General features: G+C 31.8%; 3 protein-coding genes across 3 annotated transcripts; 1 reads left to right on the top strand and 2 right to left on the bottom strand.

Moving 5' to 3' along the window:
- Positions 1-735: 735 nt before the first annotated feature.
- LOC131848003 (uncharacterized) lies at positions 736-10419 on the bottom strand. The gene is made up of 8 exons (XM_059197739.1): positions 10310-10419; positions 10130-10227; positions 6012-7485; positions 5656-5884; positions 5408-5566; positions 4682-5020; positions 4275-4418; positions 736-3839 (listed from the first exon to the last, which is right to left on the bottom strand). Exons 2-8 carry the CDS (start codon positions 10162-10164, stop codon positions 3709-3711), a joined length of 2511 nt encoding a protein of 836 aa, XP_059053722.1. The 5' UTR covers positions 10165-10227; positions 10310-10419; the 3' UTR covers positions 736-3708.
- A 678-nt stretch (positions 10420-11097) lies between these two features.
- On the top strand, positions 11098-22338 carry LOC131848243 (integral membrane protein GPR155). The gene is made up of 14 exons (XM_059198036.1): positions 11098-11357; positions 11929-12218; positions 12733-13037; positions 13518-13639; positions 14245-14410; positions 15074-15301; positions 15845-15997; positions 16428-16590; positions 16817-16978; positions 18215-18344; positions 19011-19209; positions 19559-19734; positions 19876-20001; positions 20400-22338. Exons 1-14 carry the CDS (start codon positions 11281-11283, stop codon positions 20590-20592), a joined length of 2490 nt encoding a protein of 829 aa, XP_059054019.1. The 5' UTR covers positions 11098-11280; the 3' UTR covers positions 20593-22338.
- A 238-nt stretch (positions 22339-22576) lies between these two features.
- Positions 22577-24406, bottom strand: LOC131848249 (DNA-directed RNA polymerase III subunit RPC8). Its single transcript, XM_059198043.1, has 4 exons — positions 24117-24406; positions 23420-23603; positions 23092-23229; positions 22577-22793 (listed from the first exon to the last, which is right to left on the bottom strand). The coding sequence occupies exons 1-4, from the start codon at positions 24225-24227 to the stop codon at positions 22582-22584; spliced, it is 645 nt and encodes a 214-aa protein (XP_059054026.1). The 5' UTR covers positions 24228-24406; the 3' UTR covers positions 22577-22581.
- Between the last annotated feature and the right edge of the window lie 42 nt (positions 24407-24448).

Genomic DNA, 24448 nt, shown 5'->3' with positions numbered 1-24448 from the left:
CATCGTGCTCTATGCATGACGCTTCTAAAATTTGTGCGAGTGCAGATGGAGTTACAGGTAACCATTATTACTATATTAAAATTTCCTAACAGATGGAGTTTTTTGTGTTACACTTGAAAAATTATCACAGACTAATAAATAAATGTATTTTAATAATAATCAATCGTCAGTTTTAGGATACGTATACTGTAGTTATACCAATATAAATAGAAATACAAGATGTAGAAATAAGTTGTATGTGATACGATAAATTAGTTACACAAAATTCATTTAAATACATACAATGGAATTTACATGCAAGAATCATACGTCCTAACATACTATCACGTTCATAATATTCATGATGAAGGGGAAAGGGGATTGTTAGTAATTTGCACTAATAACCCCATTGCTAACAATGTACCATGTCAGATTGACCTGCACGCGGTTCCCCCTGGAAACCATCGTGGCAAATTTCCCAATTGCCAATATGGGCTAACTAGGGAGGAAAGGGGATATTAGTAATGGGAAATAGTAATCATCCTGTCATACCCCATGTTGCGCCGTTACCGCAAGAGTATGCATCATTCCATTATCATCTATAAAAAATATTCATATACCAGTGTATCAACGGCATAAGGTTCTTTACTCCTACCACAGATGATATTACTACTCTCCTGTGTGCTGGAAATGTATTTATTATATATTATATTTATTATATTACCACCTAGAATGTAGAAAATAAAACCAAATAAATAATAATTATACATCCATTTATTAATCTGAATTTAATACTGTATTACATAGAAGAAATGCACTTCTCAGAAACATTCAGAAGACTTCCCTTTGGGACAGTTTTATAAGGAGCCTTTCTCCATTTTATGTTATAAATTGAATAAATACAAACTATGTCATTCATAGTAAGAATCAATGAAGATCTGCATTGCCACATACTTAAAATTCTATGTATATTTTTCACGACCATTTTTCATTTTTGAAAATAAACTCTTAAATAGTAAAGCACGAAAGTACGATTGCCTATGAGTTACCTACTGCTTGAATAAATAAAATTTTGCAAATAAACAACAAATTATAATATACTCTTTATAAGGTAGTGTTCAACTGGCGCTGCCACATAATTGTCAACAACATTTTCCATCACAAAGGAAAGTAGAAATTATTGTACAAATTAAACATAAAAGACCCTCATCAATTTGGTGACCGCATAGAAAGGCGTTTTGACACATATCCAACATAGTGAATACTCAATTTTTGAGAACACACAGCGATGAGACAAGAATACTACCAATATACAGACATCTTAATTCATTCAGTCAAAGTGGAACATGTATAAAATATTTATCAATAAGAAATAATCAGTCTTGTTTAGAGAAAACTTTAAGTTAAAACGTAACGACAAGAGGTCACGCCTGATATATTATCACAATACAGTATGTCAGATATGATGTCATCCCTTCTCTTGGACGTAACTAGTATAATAAATCGCCTGCTAAGCTACTTAGTGTTATTATCACAGTTGTTTTAGTAGAGGTGGGTGCAGTACTTTGTACATAATAATACAGGAGCTACCTGCTATCCGCGACCAGACCGGACACAACACACACTGGCCAATCTAATACGCACACAACTACATAGCCTGGTACGTCCTCTGACGTCACACACACATTTTAGACCGCAAACCATCTTCACCACAAACGGCACAGGTCCGCACACAGGCTAGTATATAGGAAATCATCTTCGAGATGAATTTATGCACATATACAAATCCCTTCATGGCAGTCTTTCTCTTATAATGTACATAAATAAAGCAAATCTCGCATTCCAATCAGTTACAAACACGAGATTCACAACACGTTGTTTCACCCCTTTAATCGGTTCGACTCCCGTTTTGACTATACACCATAATATCTTCAAGATGTACCACTTGTACGGGTTACTTATATAGATAATAACGTTTACGTCCCTTTGAACTGGTTCAATTTCGTCACCTATCAGTTAACTGAAAACTAAATTGAATAACAATAAATTATTAAATCTTACATCTATCAATTATTATATATTATATCTGTGAATGACTTGCGAACTTTTGTAGTCACAAACATTCATGAAATTCTTTCATATAGTCAAAAAATATATTTTTGTCTAGTAACACTCCACGGGAAGTGTCCTTATGTATCAACAATTGACCAACGCAACGATAGGTTACAGTAATGAAATATCACAGATTTTTCCAAATCTTTGGACAGTAACGGGAATCTAGATAATATAAAATGTGTTTCAGTAGATATAATTTGTACCTATTCATTCCTATCCTTACCCCTTAGAACCCGTTTACGTACAAAGAAAATAGTTCAAATATCTGAAACGACCATCCTATAAAAAAATAATCAAAAACACAATATGAAGAATACCTTATTTTGCTAAAAATAAAGTAAACGCTGTTAGATTATATTCATCGCATTCAAAATACTAATCGACCTAAGATAAATGCATGTATTTACAATCTTCTACATTTTTGAGTATGGTAAATAAGTTTGAACATGTTAAAGTACAACTGTTGTCCAAGTCCAATAGACATAGACTAATACTCCTAGACATAAATATTCAAGTATATCAAGATCTAATTTTTAATAAAAAAATAACCTCGAAATCAGTGACTTGAAATGTCATTGACATCACTTTACATAAGAAAAATATTCACATATTTATCTGGCAATACAGATTGTTATTATGGTGTATTTATATATATATACATATATATATCAAGAAGCATTTTTATTTAATGCGTTTTAAGTATTAATAATTTCTCTAAGTCTACGTTGTCCCACTCTTACACTGGATAAGATCAATCATTAACAATAAAAAATAATTTATATAAAATATGTCAGATAACATTTCTGTATTTCAAAACCCTCCCCATATAATTTCACTCATCTTCTACATGTTTCGTGCATTTCGTACATCATACAGACATTTAAAAAAAACGAAAGGCACCCAGGATTACACAAGAGGGTACCCACACCAACTACTCTAACAAATATAATGATTAAAAGCTAAAAGCAGAACTACAGTTGTTGTTCCACCATAATATTATTGTAATAATTTTCTTGTATTCTATATTGGTCATTTCGTCTGTATCAATATAGTATTTATCCCAGCAATTCTTAGGTTTACTGTTATTACTAGATACATTATGCTTTTATATATTTTATAATGTATAGAACGGCTAGAAGCGAAATCGACCCAACAAAGAATACATCATCTTATAAATCTAACACACTTATTACATTTGTTAATTTAAAAGGATCTGAAGAGAATTCACAGAGTTATGCATTAAACATTTGTTTATCGGATTCATTGACGATACAAAATCAATTCTGCAAGTAAAAAATAGAATTCGTCAATATACTTTATTATTAACGACAAATTATTTTGAAGTCTTCATTCAGATCTACAATGAAATATTCTAATCAAAATAAAAAAAAGTGCTCATAAGAAAAACAGGCCTCAACATTAATCTTGTTGGTGTAAGGATAATTTTTAAGCATAATGACATTAAAACACCAACTATTGAAGAATTTAAACATAAAAATCAACTTCCTCGTGAGGTACAGAGAGAAAAATTTATCACTAATAATTACGATAAAGCTTAGCGACACGGATTGAGGCCAATTTAGTATCGTACGGAAAATGTGGTCGATGCTGAAATTACTGCTGCACGGGTGCGGCATACAGCAGAGGTCCCGGAGCCATGTGCGCGTACGGAACGCTGGCCCCCATCCCCGCCTGGTAGCCGCACGGACCACCGCCGCCCACGCCGCCACCATAGAACTTGCCGCCTGAACATTCAATATCTTATTGAATTTTGTATTTCCCACGACTATTGAACGAGCGATATCATCTAGTTCTCGTTCCTATGGGAAATTTCGCGAAACTATTTTTAACTAGTTCCTAGACTCAGATAGAGGCAGCATTGATATACATAATCAGTTAATTATAAACTCTATATATCCTTAATTTATGCAACAGGTTGAATTGCATCCGATGAATTGGTTGACCGATTCTGATAAAATATAACAAAATTTTAATTGAGTACCATCTGGACAAGTATCAACCAATGATATTTCTGTATATTTTGCATTATTTGGGATAGATAATAATATAGTCAATAGATTTAGAATGAAGATAGGTAAGAAAAAATGTTAAACTAAAAGATCTAATTTCTGTGTTGGAATATTTCATCTATTAATATTTCTGTTACTTAATATACTGACCAAGCATTTCCTGATGAGTATGCATTGCTGTATAATGTTGTGGAGTGGCGAAATGAGGCGGAGGCGAACCGTAGGTCGACCCTGATCCTGCCGACTTGTTGCTGGTGTTATTATTACGGTATTGCTGGGCACCATTACGGGCATCTATACAAATAATTCACAAATTAATAAAATGTTAAAATTTATGCAATATCTCTGATTATAGAGATTTAGGAACATAAAATTTACAAAAACATTAACAGAATGAAATAATTTTGAGTTCAATAAAAAATTTTCTTATTCCTTAGAAAGGGGAGAACAGCTTCCCACCCACATCTTTTTCTTTCCTAATCTTTCAACATACAATTAAAAAAAGATATACAGCTGATGAAGAGAATTCTTATATAGTACCTCTTAAATATACTCACTGTTGTAGGGGCGCTGGTTATATCCATTCTGGTTATTGTATCCATTCTGATATCCATTGTTGTATCCACCTTGATAATTACCCATAGATTCAAATACATTTGGGCTTGGGAAAGGTACTGGTTTCTGATAGTTATTTTGCCTGAAACCCTGATGAGTCATTTGATTTTGATTAGAGAAACGCGGTGGTTGCTGATTTATATTACGGTTTTGATAAATGTTCTGATTATTGTCTTCATTGGTCGCTGTAGCCATTTTGTTGTTCCACTGATTATTATTTTGCTGACGTGGAGAGCTGGAGCCACTGTTGTTTTCTTTACGTTGTTGCCAGCGATTACGGCCTGTAGAGTTTTAAAGATAAAGTATGAACATTTTAAAATTTTGTTCTATGTAAATATTTAATCATAATGGTAAGTTTAGATAAATTTTGAGACACTGTGGAGTGGAAGGTCAAACTACACATACCCAGTGTTACTTTTCAGAGTCTATCTTTACTCCAGGCTGTATGGCTTATGGCTTAGTATGCGTACCCGCAATGCTGACGTGCCATGCCTTCGTACATTATAATTGCACTGCTATATTTCATCATTTAACAAAAAAATTGCTTACACTCTCTATTGTTATTATTACGTCTTACTTATTTTTGCCTCCAAATGGCTTGCTCGGCCATTTGGAGGCAAAAATAATATTATACATAATATATAATTGTTAAAGAAATAAAAACTTACCAGTGTTGTTGTTATTATTCCTTGCCATCTCATTTAGTCTGTTTGGCGGATTCTGCCCGGTTTCACGTAACACGGCAACAAGAGCACGGGACTGGCGAGAATCGCCACTGGTGAAGAATGTGTATGCTGTACCAGACTGTTGGCAGCGGCCAGTACGACCTAAGTTAAATTGAAATGTATATATTAATTGGAGGGTTACAGCAAAGGAAATATTCTATATTTTCAAGAACAAATACTTAAACACTCACCAATCCTGTGAATATAATCTTCTGAAGAATTTGGATAATCAAAGTTGACAACAAATTTTACGTCTTCTACATCAAGACCACGAGCAGCCACATCAGTAGCAATTAGAATGGTAGTTGCACCATTTCTAAATTCAGTTAATACAGCGTCACGTTCGGGTTGTGACTTATCTCCATGAATAGCCAAAGCCTTATGACCATTGCGACGTACAGCCCGTGCAATATCATCCACCTAAACAAAAATATAAGTTATTATTATTACTTATAGTTGTAAGTATAGATTTTATTTTTAAAAGAAAGATGTTTCTAATACTCATACACACAAATAATAAAATTTTAGATAATAATAAATGTCTGACCTTCTTTTTTGTTTCCACAAAAACAATAACTTTATTATCGCGTTCAGAAGCTATCTCTTTCAGTAAATTGGTAAGCTTCATTTCCTTTTCATGTTCTTCACAAACTTCAACTATTTGTTTGATATTGTTGTTAGCAGACAAATTTAATGACCCAATGTTAACCTTAACATAGTCATTGAGGAAGTCTTCAGCCAATGCCTGGATCTCTTTTGGCCAAGTGGCAGACCACATCAATACCTGTCGGTCTGGGCGTATTTGTTCAATGATCTTACGAATCTGGGGCTCAAATCCCATATCCAACATTCGGTCAGCCTCATCTAAGACCAAATATGTGCAGCGACGTAAGTTAGTGGTACCACGTTCTAAGAAATCAATTAAACGTCCAGGTGTTGCAATCACTATCTCTACACCACGCTCCAAATCTCTGGCCTGGGGACCTTTTGGAGAGCCTCCAAACAGGCATGTATTCCTGATACATCCGCGTGCACTGTATGCCTGAGCTACCGATTGTATTTGCTGAGCCAACTCCCTGGTCGGAGCAAGGATGAGGGCAACAGGGCCATCACCCCTTTGAATGCGCTGTTGATGCATAATATGAACAGCAGCTGGAAGCATGTATGCAAGTGTTTTGCCAGATCCTGTAGAAGCAATTCCAACCATATCTCGGCCAGATAAAGCTATTGGCCATCCCTGAGCCTGAATACCAGTAGGTTCTGACCAACCCTGCTCTTTGATAGTATTCATGACATGATCAGGAAAATTGCCTTCGTCAAACATTTGATTGGGGCGAGGAATATTATTGCCACTCACAGTAATCTCCTTAGCAGCACGGAATAGCTGTACTTCTTCATCAGATCGTGCATCAACATTAGGATGTGGTTTATAGAAATCCTTTTGAATGGGTTCAAGATTTGCCATATCCCATATCGGCTTTACCAAACTGTCCCCAGGGTGCTTAGCTTTCTGACTCTGCAATTTACGGCCTTTGAAATCACCAGATTGTTGTCTTTCATTATTATTAAATTGCTTTTTTGGAACAAAGTTTTGCTGGGTGTTGTTTGCTTGTTGTCCATTTTGGTTACTGAAAGTTTTCCCTCCAAAGTTATTTTTGTTATTATGAAAATTTTGTTGTTTAGGACCTCCAAAATCACCCTTATTAGCATTAAAAAATTGAATGCTGCCTCCCCTTTGCTGTTTGTCACCATCATTATCATTCTTCTTTTGTGAGTGATTGTTGAAGTTGTTTCTAGGCCTGAATTCTTTGGGTCCGCCAAAGTCACCTTGGTTGCCATGGTCATTCCTTTGATTGTTAAAATCGTTTCTTACACCATTAAATTCTGTTCTGGGGCGAAAATTGTTTTTGTTGCCCATATTGTTTCTGGGACCAAAATTCTTTGGTCCTCCAAAATCATGAATCCCATTAATAAATGGGACTTTAGCGAATTGTTCATTCCGGTCTGTTCGAGGTCTGAATCTAGAAAAATAAACACCTTCAAATAAAATTTTTTCCTCAAAATGTTATTGTTAGTAGATTTTTTTGCTAATTAATCAGTAGGCAAGTATCAACGAGGCCCTAATCGCTAGCAAATATACATTCATCAAAGTCAATTTAACATTGGCAAAGAAATTCTTCCATCTTCCTTCACCGATCACCACTGCATACTCATACAGAGTTCCGTAGTTAAACATTATAGTTTTTTTTGCAGCACTTTTATATATATATATAAATAAATAATAAATTATCTCCTTATAAAAATAAGGATTTATTGTATTATAGTACATATTAATACCTTTAAAATTATCCCTAACGAGACAGTTCCTAATAAAACTTATATAAAAGATGAAAAACATTGTATTCTCAAAAGTATACACATTGAATGGAAATAGTAAAACAGAGTGGAGCTGAATAGTTGTAGATACAGAATGACATAAGATTATAATATACATATATTTATAAAGACTTGGTTCTAGTTTTGTTTGTAAATCTAGTTATTTGTTTATAACTATATATACAAATATTACTTTTAGATATTTCCTAGCATATTAATAAAGTTCAAAATGAACAATACACTACATGCTCATCTGTGTAACCACCTGACCTGATATAGGATGACACTTGTAAATTAATAGTAAGTGATGAAATAAAATTTATATACTAGAATCATTGTTTAAATAGATGGTCACATTTATTTCGTTTAATAAGTTTAGCCATGTAATGAAACAAACTTTTTTTATTTCATTTTAAATTTTATCTATGATTTTTTTTTATTAATTGTTAAAACTTATACAGAAATCACTAGCATCTTCAAATCTACCAGAGCATTGTTGTCCATTAGTAAAAAATAAAAAAACAGTTTCTTTTACTTATAAAATTATTGAAAGGTAGGTCTCATCACTCTTGGTAATCTCTTTTATATTGTAATGGTTATTAAAGCACAGTTCTTTGATGTAATTTTGTTCTACATACTATATGTTACTATGTTAGCCAAAAATTAATACATTATTTTTTATGTAATTATAAATACAGGAGTAAATTTTTAAGTAATGTTAATTAAAAATCAAATATGCTCCTTTGCTCCTTCATAAAGGTATATGTATGTACTTTATAGAACAGAGATGTGCAGTTAGGGTAGGACCAGCTTGAATTGTATTTATGATCTTCCACTTATCATATATCATGGGAATGAGAACTGAATGACAGCAGTGATGGAGAATTTGATGTGATAGACATTAAACAAAAATTATAAAGAATATTAGCTACAAATCAATATTATGTAGATGCAGAAAGGTAGATCAAGTTTCATATTGTGACCTATAAACTCTTCAAAAACCCAACCTAATTTCATTATTCAATAGTGATATACATATATGTAAGTATCAGTTAAACTAATATTTACAGTGTGAGCCTCTTCAGATTCCCTGGTTTACTAATGCAAAATTGAATAGATGTAAATTGAAATTATTATTTAAAATCCGATCCGGTCACTATCAGGAAAGTATGGATATTTAATGAAAAAGGAGAATTCACCCGACTGTGTTGTGTGTCAAAGGGTCGAAGATGTCCAGCAGCTCTTGATGGAATGTGATAGGAATAGAGTAGAGAGGGAACTATTTATTAAGGATTTTAAAATCAACAAATTTGATGTGGGTACTATTCAGAGCATACCACATGCCCCTACTACGGATGTTGCTCTGCAGTTGTGTGTGCTGGTAAAGCTTAATAAATGGATCCCTCGCAGTTGGCAATTGTTTGTTATTTTTAAGAATTGTTCCGATTAGTTTGCAATAATGGGGTTGACATGTCAAAAACAAAAGCCCCAAAATAAATCTAGATTAAAAAAAAAACTAATATTTAAAGGAAAAATTTGGTGGTTTTCAGTAAAAAGTTAATATAGGTCTTAAATATTCAAAGTATTACAGTTACTTTCGACACCAGCAATTTATACTAAGCTAACTCGAATTTTCAGTAACTTCGTTATTTTTATATATTTCTTAATATTTTTTAATTATATATTAAAAAAACCATTTTAAGTAGTTTAGTATAAAAAACGAACTTACTGAAAATTCTAGTTAGCTTAGTATAAATTGCTGGTGTCGCTTTGTACTTACCGAGAGCGTTTTGGCCTCGCCCACCCATCTTTTACCATTTAATGTTATTAAATAAAGAATATCCTATATAGCATATTTAATATAAAAAATAAATTGACAAATCAGAAGTACTATTGCATAAAACAATATAATTTCCGAGACTCAGGTTTTTTACCGTGTGCCAGAAGTGTACTATAGGTACATCAGGTCAGGTAGGTGTAATTATGGCGACGGTACGCCGATGCGCAGCTGATCGATCGTTACCTTTGTCCTTGTAATTATTGTGCACATTATGATTTATGTAAATATTAATTTTCAAATTAGTCGTGTGTTATAACTTAATTGGGTTCAGTAAGTTAACAGTTCAAGGTAGTGATATTGTGAACCCCAATCAGCTGAGTAAAATACATTTCACAAAATGGCGGACACGAAGGCTGTTAAGAGTTTGTAAAAAAATAATAAATTGCACTCGAGAAAGCAAATAATTACATAAATTACATATCTACAAAATAAACGAATTTGATACTCACATAGGATGTTGATTATGGAAGCCGTTGTACTGCATCCTTTACTTTCTAGTTCCTATAGGAACTTACGTGGTGGTTGTAACGCTTGAATGGGTATGTATCTAGAACAAAAGAAAAACCAAGTTTAAGTACAATGAATGTTGTAAAGCTCAATTTGGATTTCAAGTAAAAATATATACGCACCTCTCTAAATAGAGAGAATTTGAAAATTAATTAGATTTTTCATTCACTTGAGACCTTTCACAGAACCGGTGAACGAACAAGTAGATATTGAAGATGGCTGCCGAAAACGGAAACGGATGCAAAAGTATACCCCACATCTAGTGTTGCTATCATAAATATTTAGTATTGATTTTATTAACTTTAAAGGTATACACATACTGACTTTACTTTATAGTTGTAATTAGTTCATATAATATAATTGAACTTCTATGGTTTGAATTATAACATAGTAGCACCATATTTTAAGCTTTAATTTGGTTATCTTACAAATTAATTAGTTGTACAATTATGTAAATAAATAATTATTACTCGTAGTTCGTTATCTTATAATATATCGTCCTCTTCGGTGTATGTGTTTAGCGGCGCTGACAATGGTCCTTCCTTCCACCTGAGGGGTTTGACACAACCGGTCGGACGTACCCGTTAAAAAAAAACATTTTAAAGAGTAGTATATATCATTTGAATATAGTATGTAACACAGTTTTAGTTCCTGCCAACGTGTAGCTATTAATCTGGTCCCCAGGGAGATTTTGCCCCCATTCCTTTGCCATGGCGTAAACTACGCCACGGCAAAGGAATTCGCTCCGAGCCCTAATGTAGGGTATGATACACATTTGGGGGGGTTCAAATGACTCGGTGCATTCTAAGAACGTCATTGTCAATGTCAAACGAATTCTGTAAAACGATATCTCGTTTTTATTTATTTCCTCTTACTGTAGAAGTTTAATAACAATTGTTTTAACGAAAACTAAATTATTTCATTAAATAATAATTATAATAAAAATATCTTGTTTGCAATAATGATACTCAATTCTTGTAATTAATATACCACAAATAATATGTATATCTTACAGAAACAAATATTACATTTAAGCACATTGCATTTATAAATATTATATTTAAAAATATACAGTAATAAACAATAATTTAATATGGAGCAGCTAAATGATGCCACTGCAGACAATTTATACCCAGCTCTATTTCAATGTTTCACTATAATTCTGTGCGGGTAAGTACTTTGGATGTGTTACAACTTTTTAATATTTCTGGATACTGTTTGGAACTAAATTCATATTATTCTGTCCTTATAAATACGCATCAAACGCCTTAACTTTGTATTTGGCAGACTTTCAATGCTATTTTAATATCAGTCTTAATGTTTAATGTGAAGGTTTTAGAATTAGTAAATCATAGTTCAGGGGTCTTCATTGAATCTTGTGATATATTTAGCTGTTGGAGATACATATTTTTATGGATTTGAACTACAGTATAAGTGGACCCATTATGGTGCTGTTTTGTTGATTTATTAGAGTACTGCATTGCAGAAAATATTAAAGCTGAAGTGGAGAATTCATAATAAAAACAGTTGATAAAGCAATCCATTGCTTACATGAAATATAGAAAAATTGATAAAAACATTTTTTTGCGATATTTTAAATAAATAATTATACATCTCTTACTACCTTCTCTATGTCAGTAAAAGCCTATTAGGGATATGAATTAAATTTGAAGTTGATGATTCATCAATTATGTGGTTTGCTTACATAATTACTATAATATATATAATATTTTTTTTATAGATATTTAGCAGGTCGTTTCAATGTGGTTTCATCTATTGAATCTAAGGGTATTGCCACATTTGTGGGCACATTTGCATTGCCTTCACTTATTTTTCTATCCTTGGCACGCTTGGACTTTACCACTGTAAACTGGACTTTTTTATTGGCAATACTAGTTGCCAAAGGATTAATCTTCTTTGCTGTTATCACTGTGACACTACTGGTGTCAAAACCTGTACATCTGGGACGAGCTGGAATTTTTGCAATCTTTTGCACACAAAGCAATGATTTTGCATTGGGATACCCAATAAGTATGGTCATTTTACTATATACCTACTTGTAATAGTTTGTAAGTAACATGGCTTTATTATTACTTATGTTTCTGACATTATTATTTAAAGTATATAAGTTTTTATATATGAATGTCTATATTGTAATTCAATCATGTTTAAAGTACATGATGAATTTAGATGGAGTAAATTATACAAATATTTATTTCTTAAGATTGTTTTATGCTTTCATATTAGGTTTTCTTTCTGTACAATACATTATTACAAATATATATATATATATATATCACATTTGTATATATATAGATCTTATATAGATAAGACAAACAGACAGACAAGACTACATTAAGACAGAATACTTTTAAATACTAATGCTATCGTAAGAAAACATAAGTAATATTCTTTATAATGTTAATGTAATTGCTGTATGTAGAATTTTTATATGAAGTTATTAAATAAAGCAACATTTTCCTAAAAAAATATTAATATGTCAGCCATTTATATGTTTGAATATGTTTTGTTTAATAATTTTCAGTTAATGCAATCTATGAGAAATCTCATCCAGAATATGCATTGTACCTGTACTTAATGGCTCCAATATCACTTGCAATTCTCAACCCAGTTGCTTTTGTTTTAATGGAAATCAACAAACAGAGAGAGAATGCTCAGGCCCTTGTCATCGAGAATGAATCTAAGAGTGATGTCTGCAAACTGAAATTATTAAAACAAATTATCAAAGGGATTGCTTTTAATCCAGTATTAGTCATGACTGTGTTGGGTATTATTGGAAATATTATATTCAAACATAAATTGTCTATATACATTGAGGGCCTATTGGAGGTTAGTTATTTAAAATAATATTAATTGTTCTGGTCATGTGCAGTCAGTATGAGTAGTCAAATGAATCACTTACATTTTATTTTTAATTACGATATTGTATTTTTTACAGTGACATATAATGCTTTGTCCTACTTGAATTGTTTCTAATATATAAAATTCGTGTGTCACAGGTTTTGTGTTTATACTCTTCCGAAACGGCTTGACTGATTTTGATGAAATTTTATTCATTCTAAGACTTTAATTATAAATTCTAAGAAGCCCTTAAAATCATGTAATCATGATACAATTAAGTAATAACTTATTTATTACTACCTGACCCCCGCAATTTATATAGCAACAATTTTTTGCCATATAAATTCAAGTATGAATACCACTATTAGAAAATAGAGGTTAAAAACAATCTAAATATTATATTAGTTAATATTTACTACCATTCTCAGTGGGACTGCAAATTATTTTTAATGTACCTTCTTATTTTAGGTATTTGGACAGGCATTCTCGGCATCTGCTCTCTTCTTATTGGGTTTACGTATGGTAGGACAAATTCATCGCCTAAGAGGACCAGCATTAGTGTTGCCTTGTGTCTTGATTGCAGTTAAGTTGTGAGTATATAGTGTTGATAGAATATATTATGATTTTTTTTAAATAATTATTTACCAGAGTTGATATTTATTAAGTATAGTCTTGCTTAATGTTAAAATAATGATTACAAATAATATTAAAGACAAACAACATTTTTTTAATGGATGATGATGGAATGGTGTTCCCGTCTGCATATGATTATGCTGGCAGAGCACCAGTGGAGGATGATAAAATAAGCATGAGGTCTTTTAGCCCATTGTGGCAAATTAAAAGGCACTTACTTTTAGGATGGTTTCCAAGGGTAACCATTATACTAACAATAATCACTAAAAATAACAAGAATCCATATTACTAACAATCCCATTCCCTCCCAACGAACAGAATGTTTTGCATAATTTTTAATTTGCGTACCAAATTTCATTTAAATCGGTTCAGTAGTTCTGGCGGGAAAGCGAGACAGACAGACAGACAGAGTTACTTTCGCATTTATAATATTAGTAAGGATAAGTGTACGAAATTTCATACTCCTCCGTCCCGCAAAATTTTCGTAAAATGGGGTAGGAAGTTTTTGCTTTATGTATTAATGTTAACATTTATTATTTTGATATAATTTTAACCATTTCAGAATAATACTACCCGTCATGATGAGAGAAAGTGTTAGTATATTTGGAGCAGGTGCAAATGAATCTGAAACTTTATCACTGGCCACCTATGCTTTCTTATATGGTACTATACCTACTGCTCCTGCAGTTTTTGTCTTCTCCAATCTATATCAACTAGAAATGGATTTGGTTAGTAGTTTCTTATACGAGGCATATAGACAACGGGAAAGACTTTTTTTTTTATCTTAGTAATAATATCTGTGGACAATTCACACACAGCGTCATCTAGTCCCAAGCTAAACAGAGCTTTTGTTATGAGTACTAGACAAATTATTGTAAATACTTAGATTTTTTTTATAAAACACTTACATAATATACAAAAAAACACCAAGACTGATACAACCAATCATACTCATGAAATGTTTGTGCGAGGAATCGAACCCACGATCATAAGAGGAAAAGCGGTGTGCCAAACTGTTACAGTGTGCCCCTGAGTTTGTCTTTATACAATGTAAAGATACAGTTTTTGTACATTTTTATAATGTATATATATGAGTGTCACAAAATATATTTATGCAATAACTTGTCACAAGATAACGTTTTATCCGTATATTTATTTAACCCTCGCCTATTCATGTATAATAGGCGACGGTTACCACTTACCATCAGGTGGGCCGTCAATTTTTTGATATTCCAATTACTTAAAAAATACTAAATCTTACTGATTGATACTAAATCTTACTGACTGCCATTTAGATAAAAATAAAAGGACAGAAGCTCAATATTGAAATATATGCCCTAGTATTTGAGATATTTGACCTTTTTATAAATAAATTTTCATCATTATTATAGATGGCGTCCTCTATGGTGATATGTACTTTCTTGTCGGCTCCAATGATGTTCATGTCTGCCCAAGTGATTTCAATAAATAAGGACTATGCAGATCAACTCAAGAAATTTGGATTTGATTTATCAATAGTAGCATTAGTTGCTGCTATTTGGATTTTGTTTGTATTTACAGTTACTAAGAAATACAAACGGATGCCGCATAGATTGACTTTATGTTTGATCACATCCCAGGTATTTATCCATTATGTCTGATATTATTTGTTTATTATTTATACTTCATTGCACATTATACATAAGATATATTACTCTATGTTTATAACTGACACAATAAAATGTATGATTCTCTATACACTTTTTCTACCACACCTTTTATATCACAGCTGAACTGTATGATATTTAAAATTGTTGGTATCAGCTATTAACAATATAATAGATGAGAATAGAAATATGTAGAAGCCGATGCCGGGATCTGGTCTTTTAAACAGATTGGGATATCAAACATTAAGTTTAAAAAATCTGCACCCAAGTGGGTTTAATCGTTGAGGTTAGACAAATAGGGAGAAATTATAACTATATTTTTTCAGTTTATATTATGTTGGTAAAGTCAATCAATAGAAGATTTGTTAATTATTATTATATATTAGATATATTAATTTTTAATATATGATAGAATAGTTTTTTTAAGAACATGTATGCCAATTAAATATAATAACAAGTAATAAACTTATATATTAATATATATATATATATACTAACTATTGATTATATTTTCAGTTATTATTAGCAATCAGTGTAATTTGGGGTGGTCCACTTCCCAACATGAAGTCAACATGGTATTCTACATTACAAGAATCACTACGAATATTTAGCATGTATTCATGTTTATTATGGACGTCAATGCTTTCCATCGGACTTCTGATGTTAGAGGTAATACACATTTTATATTTCTGAACCGCGAACTTCATATACAATACAATATATAAAATATTTTATTGTAAATATTGTTTGCGATAACGTATATTAGTATGTCTTCTTAGTGTTTTATTAAGTTTTTTCAAACAAAGCATGACAAAAATATTAACAATGAAATCCTAATTTGCCGAAAGGTAAACAATCTGATTTAACTATGTATGGTATTCAGTGTGAAAAAAATTTATGATTCTTTTATATTAAATTAAATGAATTACTTTCTAATTTTCTGTATTTTAATGTAGTGGTAATAGTATCCCTACATTACATTTAAACAAATGTAAATATCGTTGTCTGTCCTTTTTTGTCGGTCTCTCTCTCTCACACACACCGGTTTTTTATCCTTTTTGCACTTAATAACACATTAATAGAATTTAAAAAATAATAGAGTCGGGGACCATGCTTCGTAGTCACGCTGTGGCCAGTGTTGGGCTTCGTAGCGTGGGGGGCGCCTGGTGTAATGCTGGCCGCACTACTCTTAACCAAAGGCAGTCTGGACTCCAAGGCCACCGATGCCATACGATTATGTCTCCTTGTTTTCTGTCTCACAGGTATATATGTAATAATTATTGTCTTATATTGCCTGAAATAACGGACCCGGCTTTTATATATTTTCTTATAGAAAATAAGTTTAAAAAGTAGTATATTTGACAAATTATTATAATAAATAAATGAATAGAATATTAAATGTATTTAATACTCAAAATTATGCTTATTTGGTCAATATTGAAATTATGAACGATTAAATTATTTATAATTCTATATATGTTATTCTAGTCACCATTGGCTGTTTGATGGTGTACATAAGATTCCGTCGACGCAGTGCTCGTTTTGCGTCCCTTTCTGCTGAGGTATCAGGTTCAAGTCCACCGGACGAGTCTACTAGCCTCGTTGAGAATATTGAACCTACATCACACACGCAATCCCTTTCTGTAAACGGTAAATATATTACGTAATAACCATATGTTTTAGTGATTGCTCCATACAGCTATACCATAACACCCCATGCTCCTTCAGTAGATGGAGCGATAACCTGATGTATTGCCGAATTTTTGGTACATTTCTATACAATAAATAATAAAGTTAGTATACATATTATACTACATACCCGCACCCTGTAATTTGTCTACTTTGCTTGAGATAATTGATATTCACGTGATACAATCTTTTCGTCGCATTCAATTTCTTTAAAGTCCGTTCTTCTGTTCATTTGTAGTAATATAGAGACGGACACACTTTCACATTTATAATAATTTTGTATGGAACTAAGTATGCAATAATTAAATGAGTATAATAACTTGCCATTGTTCCTTGTGTTTTGTTGACTAATTATCCTCGGCTAGAAAGAGATAGTAGTTAAATATGAATACACTTTCGATTATGAAAGCAAATTGAAGCTTATAACCTATTGATAACATTTGTATTTTTTTATGCTTACGTTATAGATGAACCAGGTAAGATTCCATTAATATTACAATACTACTAGCCACCTAACATGACTTTGCACGGATATACAGTGTTATAAATCTTTTTGAATAAATTCTTTAATTAATAATAATCCCATCTATTCCTCAGATTTGCAGAACTTGTGTTATGGGTACTACAGAACTCACTATTTTCTTGTATGTAGATACATAAAATACGCCCAGACCTACACAAACACGAATACTCACGAATAAAAAAAATTGCATCGTGCTAGAAAATCCAACCTGCGGATTTAAAGCGAGGCGGTGTGCTAAACCACTACACCATTGCCCGACATTGCTATTTTAATATACGAAAAAACGTTTATATCCTTTATTTGGAAGATTTAGAAATCTTTATGAGAATCCCGTAGAGACTATAGTATCATTACGCTATCTATACATCTAGATATATAAATAAAATTGGAGTGTCTGTTTGTAATATTGAAATAACTGTTATATGCATATGAATATAAATACGGTACATACACCAAAATAACATTTTTTACAATTTTTGTCTGTCTGTTTGTTCCGCTAAATCTAAGAAATTGGTGGACCGATTTTGACGGGACTTTTTTTGGCAGGTAGCTGATGTAATAAGGAGTAACTTAGGCTACATTAATTTCAGAAAAAATCTTTTATTTTAGAAAAATTATTTAAAGTTGCGAGAACAGCTAGTAACAAATATAAATACAGATTGATTGGTTTGCAGGTTGTTATGGCACCATAACGGCTACGCCATCGCCCAGCAAAAATACAAACGACTGTTGTTCCAATGATCCTAATTGCGAAAACGCTACAACAAATTCCCATGACATTGAAGACATTGCTAATGATCTGAAGTGAGTAAATTTTTATTAGAAAACGTGACCACTATAATTAAATAACTAGCTATTGCACACGGCTTCGCACGCGTGGTACCGTTAAATATCTATCCGAGTCTAGATTGCAAATTTTAATTTCTCGTACGTTGTAGTTTTCGCTGTGAGTTGATAGTAACAATAAACAATTCTGTAAATTAAGTTAAGGTTCTTTCAATTGTGATTAAAACGTGTAATTCATAGTTAAACTGTTTTTTTGTAAGATATATAGATACAAGTACATAGTGCGTATTATATATTACTATATTGTATTGATAATTGTATTTTGGACATTATATATTTTTTTCGTTTTAATTATTTAGGACATTTTAATTAAATTATTACTTGCATATTTTGGCCCACCCAGAACTTCAGATTTCTTTTAGAGATTAGCCCTCCTTTGTTAACATTATTTCTAATGAACATACCTAAAAATGTATTTAATGTGAATATAATTATAATATATATATTAAGAATGTATATTTTCGCGTAGAGACAAGAGACACTTGCTCGTTAAAAAATCAAAGCTTTCCATATTAAGTGCCTAGTATTGGAGTTACAAAGTCGCGTTATGATTAATCTACGATAATTAAACTGAACCTAGTGTAACAAACACTATATATATATTAATTATAGTTCGTTTCACAGGGATTGCGCGTGTCCGTTGTCCCAACGGCACCGGTGTGGTTTGGCGGCGAATGCGAGCGAGCCGTGCTCGTATATGGGTGAGCTTGAACGTGCCGCCAGTCGTCTGGGGCTGCTTCCTCCAGAACAGGCGAGAGGCCGTGGCGGGCAGTTACTCAAGCATACTGTTCTTATCATCGTGTACAGTCTCAGCATGTTTATAGTAATTATTATTAAACTTTCAACATTTTTAAATATACAACATTCTTGTATTTGCAAACTTTATAACTGATATTGATTCTGGTCTTCCTAAAATATGGGGGACTTCTGCAAGTGCAGGTATGATGCAATAGGTCGGTGATATGGCATAAAGCAAGCGCTGAATTAAATGCAGTCCAATAGATGTCACAGTAATTTATTTTGCATAGTAAGATAGCACACAAAGATTGCATAGTAAGATAGCAAAAAAACACAAGTTCTTACAGAATAGTCTACAGAAAGTAGGAGTGAAAGGAGAATGTAACAAATATTGATATGATTAAGTGTGTTCACAGCCCTTTAAATATTTTCAGGGAATTACCTATACGACCTGGAGGATGATGCTAAAAGATGAAAGTGGTGTATTTGTGGAAATTGAGTTTTTGGATATAGCTACCAACTATGGACAAGTACTTATCGTATTTATACTATTTGGTCTTGATCCCGATGAAATATTAATACCCACTGTTCATTATTTCAGGAAGAAATGGTAATATACGTATTTTTATGACAGATCTATGTCTGTGAATTTATATCATGTCATCATACAATTTACAGAAGACTAAAATATACGTTACGTAAAATATAGTCATTACGACTACTATTATTTTAATATTTAAAAATATTTTAGGCATGGTGCAGACACAGTGGTACTGCCAGCTGTAGAAGATCTGAGTTTTGAAACTAAACATGTATGCGACCAATTTATAACGCATCACTTAGACAGATGCAAGGAAGCTATAGCAAAAGATACCAGGTAATTATACAGTCTACTGCATCATGGCTATCATATTGGATTACTACCCGCCTTATAGATTTCAGAGATGGTTAAATTTGGTCGAGTTTTTAATTTTTTTTAAGCGTGACCATTAGTCACGCTTACAGAGACAGTGCAGTCCATTCACGATAGTCATTGCGCATATTGTACGAATACCATAACTGCAACACTGACGTTTCATTGCAACCATAGCTAAAAAACATCAAAATAGGCGTGAATCCAATGTTTGTTATTTTTGTATAAAATCCTTTATTTTCCATTAGTAACCTGCCATCATATGTCATTAGCGTGATGGTGAAATCTCTACTGAAGATACAAAAAAAAATATTAAAAAACTATATCTCTCAGTTTCCCTCAAGATTGGTTGACTGATGCAGGTGGCGCATGCGTACGTACCGTGGCGCGTTTCGCGGTGTGTGCTTAGTGCGCTGGCTGCAGCGATGTGGGCTCGCACACGACGACCGTGATGCCGTATTGTACGGCCGACATTTGCTCGACGGTCGCCTCATCGCGCATGTGAACAACGCGCACCATTTCACCAACTCCGACCTCTTGTACACCTTCAAGTAAATGCACCACCAAATCACTACCATCTAAACTTGTTAGACCAACCCTCCGTCGTTTTTCTCCCATACCTACTCTTCCAATTTTTGTGTAGTAATCATCTATACAGGTATTATTTGATATCGTAACGGAAAACCGTACGCCCACCACGTATTCCTATACATCTATGGGCCACCAATTGTAGGACTATTTCATAATATGCTTAAATATTATGAGGTCATTTCAGTAAAAATAATGCATAACCAGTAACCGCGTAGTTTTGACTAAAGTGAATAATAATAATCTGAATTTGATAAAAGAGAAATGATATAGATTTATAAGAAAGCGCGATCATTTTATGAAATAGACGACGATGTAATAAATTGATTAAATTTATATTTTAATCAGGACAAACTTGCAACATTTTAATAAACTATTGTTACCTTCTACAACTACTTTCTTCAGACGTCAAGTAATAACTAAACTGATATAGAATATCCTAGCATTTGATTAAAATACATGTCAATGTACTATGACATGTAAATTTTTAGTAATATTTTGAATAAATTCCCCTTTAAATTACTGCGCGACTGTAAGAACTTTTTATCATTAAAAGTGAATGTGTACACTACGCTGTTGTAACATAATCACCATAGGTGCCTATGTGAATCAGTACTTTGCTTGAAATCTAAATATTAAAGCAATACAGTTAATATTAGATATGCATTAGGGATTGCGTCTTATAGGTACCTACATAGCTACATACCTTCTGAATGCAATTATGTGTGCGTTGTTTATAAATTATAATTAAATATCTTTGAAACACAACTTACATAGAAATAAATAACAATTAATTAGGGTAGCAAAGAGCACACTAATAGCAGCATACTCCAAAGTATATTATTACTTTAATAAAAATATATTGTACGATAAAGTACTACAGGAAGTAGGGAAAATACGAAACAAAGTATTCTACCAAATTAAAATTTGTGGATAGTAGTTCAGATAACATTGTAACTGAATGGAGGACGATGAGAATTGAAGATTAAAAACTATATGAGGCTCGATGATTAAACAAAATGACAAAATAAGGAAATTTTTCACTGGATAGTGTAATTGCATAACTTTTTATTAACATACCCTGCATAATGGGGATATGCTTACATAGTGATAAATTATAATATCTATCAATATGCCTATGAATGATCTCAGTAATATATTATTATCATATCAATATTAAGGAAAATGGCTGTCATTCAATATTTACCAATGTTGCAGCATATTTTTGCTATTAGGTAATAAGATCTACATATATTATTATTTATATTATAGTATATAGGAGTTATTGTGTTTTAGTTCCAGGTGCTAGTAAGTCGAATTGAACAAATTATATTATTGTGATTAATGTCTATTTCTTTGTACAGTTATTGTAACTCTAGTTAATTCAGTAGTGAGATCATAAATTTATTGTTTTAATTTATTATTATCAATATCAAACTTGGTCAGGTTTATAAATATATGAAATAAAATGATAAAGCCTTTATTATTAACATGAATAATTATATCAGTATAGAAAATGATACATATATGTAATGTATATGACAAAGGCCAAAATGTATGTGTATATGGTATACAAAATTATATTATCTATAATGACTGTATTTTGTGATCGAGCATAAAAAAATGTTAAAAAAAATATTAAACTATATTGTTGCAATGATAATTGTTGTTTTTATGAGTTTGAACTCTAATTGGTTTATTATTTTTAGCATGGTTTAATCTGTGTGTTACCACATGTATCCTCGAAAATTGTAGGAATTCCTTAGTCTAAATAAATATCTTACCCCAGAGCCCCGTCATAAAAAAAACTATATTCCAAATTACAATGTGCTAACACAAGCCAATTTTAAGATATATAATGATAGATCTGTTGACTGTTAGTCAGTAAAGCAATTGAGACAAGTATCTGATATTATTAACAATGAAAATAAAATTACAATGTTAAATTCCAACATTTTATTCATCATTTTCTTGTTCATCATCATTGTCATCACCATCATCCTGTTCCGGTGCTTCCCACCAAGTCAGAAGCCCTAGTCCAGGCTCATTAATTCCACCAATTAATTTATAAGGAGCAACAGTTTGCACTGCATGTTCAGTTCCTGGAGGTCCCATAGGCAAACTTTCCTCAAATGCCTCACTTGTTACTCTAAATCTTATATTTTCTCCTGTAAAACATATATAGACTACTTGTAGATAATCACAACTAGATACTTTGTATTAATAGGTATTTACACAATCCACTTAAGAGAGTTTAAGAGTCCAGTAAACATTTTTTTTTATATAATTGGAATGGCAGTTTCATTAATTAAGATGTAATTGTTTCAATATATAAACAAAACAAATTATAAACTAAACCAACAGATTTCATTTAAAAAGAATGTACTGTGTTAGTACACACACACACATTATTTTTAAATGAAATCTGTTTCTCTTCTCCATCTATTTTAGAAATGTATTAAGTACCTGAATCCATAAATAAGTCATGCTTTTCATCATCTTTAGGGTACTCCCACACCCAAGCCTGGTCATTTTCATCAAATCTAGATGGGTGTTGTAAAGCATTGACTGGTATTAAAATATCATCAAAAAAGCCTAATGTAACTGAAAATAAAAAAAATACATTGAGTTTGATTGTTGAGTAAGTAGCATATTATATAACTTAGAATATACTTGTGATATTAATGTTATTTAACATTATTCTAAGTTAAAGTATAAGTTCTGTACCTTTTGGTTACTAGTAATAATACAGTGAACAGTACAAATAGAATGGAATTAACATTGAATACTATACCATGAACTCCTTCTCTACTACAACTTCTAATTTTGCCTACGAGAATTTCTTCAACCACAGGGCGAAATACAATATATCTAAATTTTACTTCTGTGTGAGATGAACCATCGCCTGGGAATATATAGGAGTGGCCAATATGAGTAATATCAAAAAGAGCTATGCATAGACCAACATTTAATACCACCTGAAAAAAAGTGTGCAGTGTATTAAGAAACACTACAAATTAAAATTTCAAGATATGGATTACAAAAGGAGCATAAACAGAATATATACTTAAGGAATTAAATGAAAATTTTATTTCCGTATTATTCAGTTAGATATTCGGTAATATGTCCATGTAATAATATTATTGGCAACTCTTTAATTGCCCCGATTTACGGGCATGCAAATTTTGAGTATATTAAATTTGAATAATCTATAATATTATAATTTAAAATATCATAAACAATAGGCTTCAATTTCAGGTACTAATGACCATTATAACATCTGCATCTTTGGAGGTTGTCAGTGGTGTTGATACTTAACCATAGTAGAGGATTGCATTTAGAATCAAATATGCTAGTCAGAAGCTCACAAATTCATTAATTAGTTCAAACTGTTCTCTTTGTCAAATTGACTTAATTTAATTTATATTAATTTAATTTAATTTATATTAAAATATAGTTAACAAAATGGCGAATTATTTTGATTGAAATACCTTATTAGCTAATTTTCGGTTAAGTAATATTGTGATAGATTCCGTTAAACTTTGATGAAAATGCTCTGGAGTAACACGAATGACATCTTTCATTTCGGCTAAAACAAACATTTTAAAAAATACATATCACTGGTTGTTTTTGTTTGGCTGAAAGCTCAGAATAATGGCTGAAATTTCTGTGGTTAGCTAAGTGATGCAGAAATCAGTTCGTAATTAATAATTTAGAAAATTTCTTATAATTGAACAATAATTTTAGGTTATATTATTATGGTTAAATGTCCACAATACAATTATGACTTTGACATTGACGTTTATGTATTTTGACAGTCAGT

Source organism: Achroia grisella, unplaced genomic scaffold, assembly GCF_030625045.1.
Source record: "Achroia grisella isolate CSIRO2021 unplaced genomic scaffold, CSIRO_AGI_Agris_v1 utg546, whole genome shotgun sequence".
NCBI classification, from domain to species: domain Eukaryota; kingdom Metazoa; phylum Arthropoda; class Insecta; order Lepidoptera; family Pyralidae; genus Achroia; species Achroia grisella.
Note: the sequence above shows the minus strand (reverse complement) of the source record. Positions and strands in the feature narration are given on the sequence as shown.

What these genes read in the sequence shown, in the direction of transcription:
- LOC131848003 (XM_059197739.1), bottom strand. Translation starts at nt 10,164, where the DNA reads ATGCAGTACAACGGCTTCCATAATCAACATCCTAT. An exon ending in GAATAATAACAACAACACTG is followed by an intron (nt 5,021 to 5,407) that starts GTAAGTTTTTAT and finishes AAAACTCTACAG; the next exon opens with GCCGTAATCGCTGGCAACAA. An exon ending in TAACCAGCGCCCCTACAACA is followed by an intron (nt 4,419 to 4,681) that starts GTGAGTATATTT and finishes TTATTTGTATAG; the next exon opens with ATGCCCGTAATGGTGCCCAG.
- LOC131848243 (XM_059198036.1), top strand. Translation starts at nt 11,281, where the DNA reads ATGGAGCAGCTAAATGATGCCACTGCAGACAATTTATACCCAGCTCTA. An exon ending in TGCATTGGGATACCCAATAA is followed by an intron (nt 12,219 to 12,732) that starts GTATGGTCATTT and finishes AATAATTTTCAG; the next exon opens with TTAATGCAATCTATGAGAAA. An exon ending in CCTTGTTTTCTGTCTCACAG is followed by an intron (nt 16,591 to 16,816) that starts GTATATATGTAA and finishes ATGTTATTCTAG; the next exon opens with TCACCATTGGCTGTTTGATG.
- LOC131848249 (XM_059198043.1), bottom strand. Translation starts at nt 24,227, where the DNA reads ATGTTTGTTTTAGCCGAAATGAAAGATGTCATTCGTGTTACTCCAGAG. An exon ending in TAGTAGAGAAGGAGTTCATG is followed by an intron (nt 23,230 to 23,419) that starts GTATAGTATTCA and finishes TTTTATTTTCAG; the next exon opens with TTACATTAGGCTTTTTTGAT. An exon ending in TGACTTATTTATGGATTCAG is followed by an intron (nt 22,794 to 23,091) that starts GTACTTAATACA and finishes TATGTTTTACAG; the next exon opens with GAGAAAATATAAGATTTAGA.